The 10465-nt window shown below is 57.6% G+C and overlaps 1 protein-coding gene across 1 annotated transcript in view; it reads left to right on the plus strand.

The window, feature by feature from the left end:
- Positions 1-10080, plus strand: part of SYNGR1 (synaptogyrin 1) — a 52155-nt gene extending 42075 nt beyond the window's left edge. The window contains exons 4-6 of the mRNA XM_024761554.1: positions 420-657; positions 2067-2206; positions 6295-10080. Of these exons, the coding sequence (XP_024617322.1) occupies positions 420-657; positions 2067-2206; positions 6295-6516 (600 nt within the window). The 3' untranslated portion in view covers positions 6517-10080. The remainder of the gene's footprint in view (positions 1-419; positions 658-2066; positions 2207-6294) is intronic.
- The last annotated feature ends 385 nt before the right edge of the window (positions 10081-10465 follow it).

The following is a 10465-nucleotide window of genomic DNA, read 5'->3' on the forward strand; positions in this document are numbered from 1 at the left end:
GAATCAGCTGGGGGCTTGCTGGCTTGGCAGTTTACCACCCAGAGGGCTGAGACCTCTTCTCCTGGGAGGCCAGGTCCAGTCCTAGAGGAACTGTGGTATCAGGGCCCAGGAAGACCTCTCAGCACCTGGCTGGAAGGGGAGTGGGGCCACATCTGTGGTCAGAGGGTCCTCAGTGCCTGCAGCTGAAGAAGAAGGCGATTGACCCCCGCCTGTGCTGTGTGACCCCAAGCAAGTTCCCCTCCCTCTCTGGGCCTGCCCTCTGAAATGCATGCTTAACACCGGCCCTGTGGCTGTTTGGGGTGAAGAGGGCTCACAGAGAGGCAGGCAGCAGGCCGAGGGGGTTGGCAGCCCTCCCCTCCCCTGGGGCTGGTACTGGGAGGGGTCTCACGCCTGCCCCTGCCCCTCCCCCGCCACCGCAGGTGTTCTCCATCGTGGTGTTCGGCTCCATCGTGAATGAGGGCTACCTCAACAGCCCCTCAGACAGCAAGGAGTTTTGCATCTACAACCACAACCCCAATGCCTGCGGCTACGGCGTGACCGTGGGCGTGCTTGCCTTCCTCACCTGCCTGCTCTACCTGGCCCTGGACGTGTACTTCCCGCAGATCAGCAGTGTCAAGGACCGTAAGAAGGCCGTCCTGTCCGACATCGGCGTCTCGGGTGAGCCCCCATCCCAGTGGGCACCCCCCAACCCCAGCGCAACAGAGTCCGCAGGGGGCTGTCCTGGCCGTGGTCCTCCTCAGCCTCACGCACACCTGGGAGGCAGCTGCCACCCTTCTCCCTATTTTCCAGATGGGGAAACTGAGGTACAGGCAGGTGAAGAGACAGACTTGGGGTCACAGGGCTGGCAGCAGGGAAGGGTGGGACCAGGGCTGGGCCTGAGACCCCAGAACAGCCCATAGCTCATGCGGGGAGGGGAGCACAATGACCAGAGGATTTACCCCTTCTTTCAGTGGCCTCCTCTGGCCCCTTCCCTGGTGGAGACCCGTGAGAAGTAAGCAAGGCGATGGCTGAAGGCCCTAGCACACAGTAGGTACCCCGGGAGGGTCAGGACCTGGAGCTGGGGAGCCACCGTGACCTGCCACCCCTGCCCTTCAGAAATGGCCTTTGGCAGAAGTACCCTGGTCTCTGTCCCCGTGAGTTCCGAGAGGCTGATTGGAGGGTGCTTGGATTTGGTGTCACTGGCCTGGGGTTGTGGTCTCAGGTGTCTGGCTGGGACCTCCCCCCACTTCCTGGCCCCAGGACTGTCAGGATGTGCCTGGCTTGCAGGCAGTGAGGCCCAGGGTCCCTTAGACTTGAAGGAACTAGAATGACATGAGTGGTTCTCAAACTTTGTTCCATGGAGCCCCTGGGTTCCCCAGCAGTGTCTCTGGGAGGGGCTGGGCTCTAGGCACCACCCCCGGCACACACGCTTTTTATCCTGAGCAGCTCTGGACTTCTATGGATAGACTGTGGGCATCTAGAGATCTTGTTGTCACAGGGCTCGCACCACTAAACTCCCCAGACCTGGGCTCTCCAAGGGCCCCTCACTAACCTCGGGGCCTTGTGAGGCTGCAGTCACACTAGTGGTTGAGACTCAGACCTGCTGGTTCCGGCATCCCCTCATCCTCCCCTGCCCAGTTCTCTGGGAGGCTGCGGGCTTGGGTGGACGCTCCTCCCAGAGAGCTGCAGGTCTCAGGGTGGACCATGGGTCAGTCAGGGATTCAGCCAGGAAACGTGTGTTGGCTGAGGTTAGAGACACGCCGGCCGAGGCTGACTGACTTTTCTCTGTCTCTCCTCCCCTCTGTGTCTCTCCTCCCCTCTCACTGCCCGGCCCTCCCTGGATCTGTTCCCGGCCTGGCTGGTTCTTTCTGTGGTCTCTCTCCCGCTCTGCATCTGACCGGCCTCTCTGTTTCCGCCTGCACCTTGCCTGTGCTCTCCCCACTCTGACCCCCACCTCCTCTCCCTTTGGGGGTGGGGGAGCGTGGGAGACGTGCTCTTGAACGTCCCCCATTCCTCGGTTTCCAATCGCCTCCCTCTTCGCCCTCTCTCCCCACGCGGGCGTCCGCCTGGCCCCGCGCATACCCCAGCCTTCTGGGCCTTCCTGTGGTTCGTGGGCTTCTGCTACCTGGCCAACCAGTGGCAGGTCTCCAAGGACAACCCGCTGAACGAAGGGACAGACGCGGCCCGGGCTGCCATCGCCTTCTCCTTCTTCTCCATCTTCACGTGGGTGAGTACACCGCCCACCCAGCCCACACTCGCCGGCCCCAGCCAGGCTCCCGGGCTGGTGGCCTTTGAGCATAGCCACGGACTCTGTTCTGCTTCCCTCCTCAATGCTCATGGCGGGGCTGCTCCCTGAGGAAGAAGAATGTCCAGCAAAGACAGTCAGGTGGTGGTGGCAGACCCTGGCTTTGGTGCAGAGCACCATTCCTGTGGTAATGGACTCCCCTCCCAACCACTCCAATAGTTGGATGGTAGGTATTTACTGTCCCCTTTTACAGATGACAAAGCTGAGGCCTAGATGGGAAGTTAAGGCCTTGAGGTTCAAGGCAGGGAAGGAGCCCAAGCTGAGAGTCAGGAGACCTGGGTCAAATTGTGGGGCTGCCTCTAATTTTCTGGGCCTCTGTCTTCCCATCTGTAAAGTGGGGAGATTGGATTTGCTGTGGGGTGTGTCACAAACGCAGATGGCCACGGGGCAGGCAGGGTGTGAGAAGGCGTGAGTGGACCGGGTGGCATGTGCACACCGTCCTAAAAGGGTACCCTCTGCCCGGCCCCTGTTCTGAGCAGTAATGGGGACCCACAGAGGCCAGGTCTTCCTGTTTTCCCAGGGAGCCCAGAAGTCTGAATTTCTATGAGAAATCTGCTCTTTATGTGTTCGCAATTTGTTCAAGTTTAAAAAAATATATTGTGTGGGTCCAAAAAAGCATGTCTCTGGACCCCACTGGCCAGAGATCACCCCTTTGCAGGCTCTAGACCGAGTGGTGTTGAGCACCCATCAGCGTGACAGCAAGGCTGGTCCTTCTTTCCCACTGGTTCCAGGTCCTCTTGATTTATTTTTTCTTCTCTCGTCTCCCTCCTGCAGATATCTGGGGTTATATAGGCTCCGTTCCCACATCCCAAGGGTTCTCACCTCCCCTCTGACAGTGCCCCCTTCCCTCCAGACCTTCCAGCTGTCCTGACCCCTCCTGTGAAGCCTTGCTGCAGCCAGCCTTCCCTGTCCCCCCTGCCCTCCTGGGCCTGTCCTAGACTTCTTCCTTTTTTTGGGCTCCTGGCTATCCCTTTTCTCTTGGGGGCGGGGCTTGAAGAGGAGGAGTGGGTGATTGGACACCACGACTTCCAGGGGTGGGTCTGAAAGCCTGACTGACAGGTGCCCACCAGCCCACTGCAGTCAGCCTCCCTGCTGGCACCTCTGCCTCTCCCTGTTCTTCCCTGCTGGCCTCACCCCTGCTCTCTCCTGGCAGAGCCTGACCGCTGCCTTGGCCGTGCGGAGATTCAAGGACCTTACCTTCCAGGAGGAATACAGCACACTGTTTCCCACCTCAGCACAGCCGTAGGCCCGCCCGGCTTCCAGAGGCAGGGAGCCCTAATTATGCCCAGTGGCAAGGTTGGGGGGCAGCCCACTTCCTGGACCGGCCAAGATGCCAGGGCGTGCAGAGCGGTGGAAAGCTGGCTAGAGGGGCCAGTTAAGACTCACCATTCGCTCATTGCCTCCTTTGTTTATTCTTCATGTGTCCATTCATTCAGTAAACATTTATTGAGCAACTGTTCTGTGCCTAGTGATGAATCAGATGTGGTCCCTGGCCCCAGGAGCCCACATCCTGGGGAGGGGAAGACAGACAAACCGAAACCTCCCCCAAATGTACTGCACAGGTTGTAGAAGGGCTGGCGGTGGCTCCACACATGGGCTGTCAGGGTGCCGAGCTGTGGGCTGAGAGCCCGTCCCATGGCTGCAACATGAAGGCCGATTTTCCAGTCCCCATGGAGGCTGGCTGCCAAGGGGTGTCTGGCCCAGGACATCAGAAGACTCATGGTCTGGCTCTGCTCTCGTGTGCTTTGTGACCCTGGGCAGACCTGTGCACCTCTCTGAGCCTCAGTCTACTTCCCTGGACTGAGGAGTGATAATGGACCAGCCTCTCAGGGCTGTTGCACAGATGAAGCAAAGCTTGGCACAGGGCTTGGCACAGAGATGCTCAATAAATGTAGGTTCTTCTGTTCATTCATTCATTCATTCATTCATTCTCTCCAAGGAGTCAAGGACACCTTCATAATCTCTACTTTGGGAGTGATTCCCGTGTGGTGAGTCCCTGTTCTTCCAAAGGACCTTGGCCCCCATTTCTACACAGGTTCCCTCTGCTGCCCTGGAGTACAAACTGGCCCCCAGGGCAAAGCACTGCACGGTGGAAATGCCACAGAGAGTGCACCTGCTCTGAAGAAGCAGGGCCAGGTGGACCACCAGGTCCCTGGGCTCTGAACAGAACGCCCAGCCTCACCTCTGCACCTCAGTCCAGCAGGGGCCCACACCCCTTCATGGCTCCTGTCTGTGGCTCTTTGAACTGGCTGGCTAAGGGAGGCCTTGACTCAGTGGGGATGGAGGAGTGACCACAGATATAGCACTAGGTGCCTGTAGCTAGAGGCCCCTTCCTGGAAGGGTCTGCAGAGGTCATCTGCTCCAGCCCTCTGCCTCCGTGCAGAAACCAGTGGAGCCATGGATCTGTGGGAGGACCAAGTCTGCAGAAGTTCCTCTCAGGGACTCATTCATTCATTCATTCATTCCCCTTGTGCTCTTGTGGGCTCACTGATGGCTCAAGGGTGCTGACAACGTTGCTGGTACCCCAGGGGGGACTTTCCACCTCCCTGCTTCTCCAGGCTCCTGAATCCGAGTGCCCCCACAGCCAGGACCTCTTACCAACATAGTGGAAAATACAGGAGGGCCACTCCTAACTTCCTCAGCCCGCCTTCTTGAGGCCTGGTCTGCCTTTCCCAGGCCCCTGGCCCTTTGCCCCCCTGCCTCTCATGCATTGACCCTTTTGGGTTCCTGGTTGACTTAGTGCCTTGTCAGCAGGCTGATCAAAAGGAAGGAGGTGGGGAGGGCCGTGGCCTGGGAAGGGGCAGGACCCCTGTGTTCAGGTCTGGGTTCTGGCACTGACTGCCATGAGGCCACCCTTTTCTAGGCCTCAGTCTTCCCAGACCCCAAACAAGGGTATGTAGAACATTAGCATTTTCCCATCACAGGCAGATTACCTGGATTGGGAAGGTCTCTGGAGAAGACTTTCAGTGCAAACCTATAAACATTGTCGTTTAATGACAGATTTAATTTATTCCCTAGCTTGGTGTGATCAGTGTCATTGTCCTTCATAACAATGTAGCTGCTTTTACTGGAAAAGAACTTCCCGCCTGTGCATTTATGCGGTAGACAAGTCTTTCCCAACTGGGTCCTATGAAAAAAGGGCTTCAGTGGTTGGATAAGGTTGGCAAATGTTGCTTGCCATAGTTTTCCCCTTGGGGATCCCAGCATATATCAGTCATTAGTCAAAGCTCTGACAAGTCCTATAGTCTTCTATTTAACTCAGTTTCCCAAACTTGTTTGGTGAAGCATTTCAGTTAGAATTAGGTTCAGCGACAAATGACAGAAATCACAAATGACAGTGGTTTAAACAAAGTCTAAGTCTGGGAAGACAGTCTAGGGCTGGCATAGTGGCTCCAGAAGTCTTTAGTGACCCAGGCTTCGTCCTTCCCTACAATTTGGCTCATGGACCTCATGGTCCATTATGACAACTAGAGCGCCCGCTATCACACCTGCATTCCAGGCATCAGGTCAAAGGGTGGGACAGAGAACTTGGGGGTGACCCATTGGCTAGAACTTAGTCATATGGCTATGCCTAACTGCAAGAGAGACAGAATAGCTTTTAGGAGATGCCGACATTTCTCTGTCCCACCAAAAACTTTTTTCTCCATTCCATCTAACTCCCTAAGAACACATCTTGAGAAGGGTGCTGTGGGCCTTGGGGGCATTTTAACACTCCAAAATGAAGACTCTAGAATTTTTGTTGACCCAGAGTGACCTCTGGGATTAGGGGCTATAGGGCAGGTGATTTCTGAAGTTCTTTGTGGCTAGAGAGTGTGGTTCTGGGCTGGCTTCGAGGACAGCCTTCCTTCCTCCCCAGTCAAGCTTGGTTTCATCTTCTGTGTTTTGAGGATATTTAACCCTCTATTGCCCGTGTCCTGTGGACTAACCTTTACTAACCCAGTGCTCTTGTCTGTCTCTCCCCTAACCATCCCCTCCCGCCTGTCCTTGTCCCCGCTGACCCCCGTCCCCAGGCGGGCCAGGCTGTGCTGGCCTTCCAGAGGTACCAGATTGGCGCAGACTCGGCCCTCTTCTCCCAGGACTACATGGACCCCAGCCAGGACTCCAGCATGCCTTACGCCCCCTACGTGGAGCCCAGCACCGGGCCAGACCCCGCCGGCATGGGTGGCACCTACCAGCAGCCGGCCAGCGCCTTTGAGCCCGAGCCCCAGGGCTACCAGTCACAGGGCTACTGAGCCACAGTGACCGCCTGCCCCCTGCCTGCCTGTGACCTGCCCCAGCTGCCCCCTGCTCCCCTTCACACCCGGCCCCCTTCTCCCTCCCAGGCTGCCCTACCCGGTCCCTCCAGGTGGTTCCACTGAGGTCCAGGGCAGCTCGGGTCGGATGGGGCAGTGAGGTGTTGGGGGGGTATCCACATGTGTGTGCAGGTGTATCCAGCAGGGCCCTGGGGTGTTTGCATTCATTCCTTGTGTCTTCGAGCGTTTGTTGAGCACCTACTGTATATCAGGCCTGTGCTTGGCATGAGTGCTGAAAGACAAATGGTCCCTGGAAATGGGGAAGAGGAGATGTGGAGGAGGCCCTTCTGGTACCAGAAGTAGGAATGGAGAGAAAACTAGACCGGGAGGATGCTGGGAAGGTTTGGCTGCAGGGTGTGAGCACCCACAGGACACTGGGGGCTGTCACCTGCTAGGAGTGATACAACCGCCCTGCTAGGAGTGTTGGCCTGTCTCCATTTTATGGCTGAGGAAACTGAGGCCTGGAGAGGTCAAGGTCACTCGCCCAGGGTCACTCAGGTAGCCAGTGATAGAGATGGGGCCGAGCCCAGGCCCCCTGACTGCAGAGCACCTGCTGTCCCCTGGCCTTCCCACCATCCCCCCTCCCCGAGCTGGGGGCTCCACTGCTCAGTGCTACCGTCACTCTGGGAGGGCTTGGGGACCTCAGCCCATGAGACACCCTGATTCTGCTGCAAGCCAGGGGCCTGCTCTTCCCCGACTGTTCCCTCAAGTGGGACAGCCCTGCCTCCAGGCCCCTCTCCCCACATCCCGCCAGCCCCTCCCCTGGCCGCCTCCCAGGGCAGGAGAGCCAAGAGGGCAGGCCTGGCTCCTGTGTGCTGCTCCGTGCTGCGCGTATCCCACCAGGAGCTCCAGCACACCTTTGTGGCCTCCTGGCGACTGACCACTGTCCCTGCCTCTCGGAGGGGCTCGCTATGTCCCTGCCCGGGGCTGAGTGGACAAGGAGGCCTGGATGGGGAGCACGTCGCCCAAGGTTACAGTGAGTGAGTGGCAGGGCTGGGCTTGCTACCTGGTCTCCTTGGTCCCAGCTACCTAGCAGGTGCCCCATTCCCTGCCCTTGTGACCTCCCAGGAAACAGAACTGATCTGGGACACTGTGTCATCTTCCCTCATTTGGGGTCAGCCAGGGTCCCGGGGCTGGGACAGCCAAGCCAAAGCCTTCCAGAAGGCCTGCCAATGGCCGGTCTCCCTATGGGAAGACAGGGGCTCTAGACCCAGCAAGATGAATGGTGAGAGCCCCTGGGGCGTGGAAGGCTCCGGGAGGCCACAGGCTGTAGGGGAGAGGGTGGCAGGTGTCCTCAAAGGCACAGGGAGTGTTGTGGGGGACAGGGAGGGACTCTTACACAACGTGGGCTCTCCACTGAGCCTTAAGGGTTGGGGAGGCCTTGAAGAGGGGAGAGGTGTGGGGAGACCTGGGGCCCAGCGTCCACCAGCCAGTGCCTCGGGAAGCAGGGCACTGGGATTGCAGGTCAGCACGGTGCTGGGTGTTCCCACCACCAGCCCCCAGGAGAACCCTAAGGGGCAGGTAATATTTGTTCACTTGCCTGTTGATTCAGCAGTTATGGGGCATCTGTGCTGGGAATATAGAGGGTGGGGTCCCTGCCCTCAAGGAGCTGACAGTTGTCAGAGGTGAGCATTAAACCAACAGCTGTATCCAGGGTCCATTACAGGGGTGAGGCGCTATGCGAGTGCATGACGGGCTGCGGCTCCCCAAGGAGGGGCCCTGAGGATGGGCAGCAGTTAGCTTGGCAATGAGGGAAGGAGAGGAAATTTCCTAGGCAGAGAAGTAGCATCGTTGTCCCCACTTAAGGGGAAACTGAGGCTCAGCACGTGAATTAGCAGTGGAGCATGGATCACGTCTGGTCAAGTCCTCCCAAGGGGCAGCGGTGATGGGAGAGGACCCCAGGCAGCCAAGTGACAGCTGCTTGTTGCTGACTTCAGTTTTCCACATCTGGGGAAGGGGCTCTATCTATGGTTCTCTCCCTCTGGGTGGCCCAAGTGGGGACAGGATGGGGCTCTGGTATCTGCCAGGTTGAGCAGTGGAACCGGTACCAGAGCAGCGGTTTGCGAAAAAGGTAAGGGTGGGAATGGGTGTGTTTCTGGCAGAGAGAAGCTCTGTGTCCACATAGCATTCTATGAGAAGTCCTCTCCCTCACCCACTCCCCACCAAAAACATCCCTTGCTGATGGGCACCAGGAGACCCCAGGGTGCTGCCCATCTCTTCCCCTGGGCACCGACCAGCTGCTGGTGATGCTGGGCTAGAGGGCAGGGTACCATTTAAACTTAACCCGGTCGCTGGGTGTTTATTACAGACTCTACCTGCCACCCCAGAATGGGAAAATTTACAAGGCCCTGCCAGGATTGGGGGTTGCTGAATCATCTCTCAGCATTCCCCACTAGTCCTGGGGTGTTGCCCAGACAGGGTCCCGTGGTCAGGCTGTGCTGCGGTGGGGGTGAGAAACAGGGGCAGAGATTTGCAGGGTGGGAATTGATTGAGACCCAGGGCTCCTGACTCCCCTGCTGAGTGGTTGGTGGGGAAGCCCTGCTCCTTCTGTTGGCTGAGGACAGCCCCCTGGGAGCCCCAAGCTTAGAGCCTGTGCTCACAGGCCAGCGGCATCCCCTTTTCCCTCCCTGCTGCCCCCCTCTGCCTCCCCCTTGCTTCCAAGCCCTTCCTTGGAGAAGGGCACCCCTGCAGTCCGACCTTGCTGAGTTTGGGCTCCCTCCTCCCGTCAAGCGCAAGAGAGGGCCAAGGAAAACTGGGTTCCACACAAGTTTAGAGCTGCACGGACACTTAGGGGTGGTAGAGTCTGGGCCAGGAAGACAGTGACTTGTCCAAAGTCAAGCACAGAGCCAGAGGTTCGGAATCCGGGCCTCCTGTCTCCGAGTTGACACTCATCCTGCTCCATCACAGGCATCTGGTCCACCTGGGTGTGTAACAATTGAGGGACTAACTCCCAGGGTGCTGGTATTTGCTCCCCACTCCACCCTTCCCTGGTGGTTCTTGATCTTCGAAGACTGTTGGGGGTCCCAGGCTTCCCCCGACGTTACCCCTCGGGAGCCCCCAACCTTGGCCCAAGACCCCTTTGATTCTCTAAGGAGCAGAAAGGGGGAGCACCCCTCCCAAGAGTTTGTGGGAGGATGGACTTGTCCATCCGTCTCCCAGCGCTGCCCCTTGATGTGACGCTCGCCATCCCCTGGTGCCCACAGCCCTTGTCTGGGTGCCCTGGCCCTTCCCGCAGCGTTACTGCCTGTGTATAGTATAAATACATATATTTTCTATATATAAGATGTATAATATAAGGCTCCACAAATATATCTCTGTGCGTGTGTGTGTGCAGTGAATGGCAGTCCCCATCCTGGGCCCCCACTCCGGACTCCCCCACCACCTGGTTAAGTCTCTCAAGAGTGAATCCAGTGTGGCCCCATGGCACCCTCCTCTATGACATCTGTCCATTTGTGGTGAACCAAGTGAAGGTGGTGACTTCTGGTGACATAGTAATAAAGTGAAGATTCCAAACCCACCAGTGGATTGCAGAGTGTCACGGTGTTTTTTTGGTTCTTGGTGAGTGTGGCTTGGCATTTGCCCATCCGCTCTGTCTCCCCTGACCTGGAACATGCTTTATTTGTTCATTAATGTTTAGTAAAAAGTAAAGTCATTACAGATGAAGCCAATGCCCCTCACCTTTACATGTGTGCATGCACGCACACCCCATCGCCACTCCCTTTCCTGGTCCCTTCCCCAGCCACCACAGGCAGCCAAGATTAGCTTGGCCTCATTCCTTCCAGACCATTCCCATGCACTTACGTACACGTTTGCAGGGCGCTGTTTTTAACGTTAGTGGCCCTCAGCTGCCACAGGATTTATTCAGACCCTGTAAAGTGCCAGACACTGT

Source organism: Neophocaena asiaeorientalis, unplaced genomic scaffold, assembly GCF_003031525.2.
Source record: "Neophocaena asiaeorientalis asiaeorientalis breed wild unplaced genomic scaffold, Neophocaena_asiaeorientalis_V1.1 scaffold473, whole genome shotgun sequence".
Taxonomy (NCBI): Eukaryota; Metazoa; Chordata; class Mammalia; order Artiodactyla; family Phocoenidae; genus Neophocaena; species Neophocaena asiaeorientalis.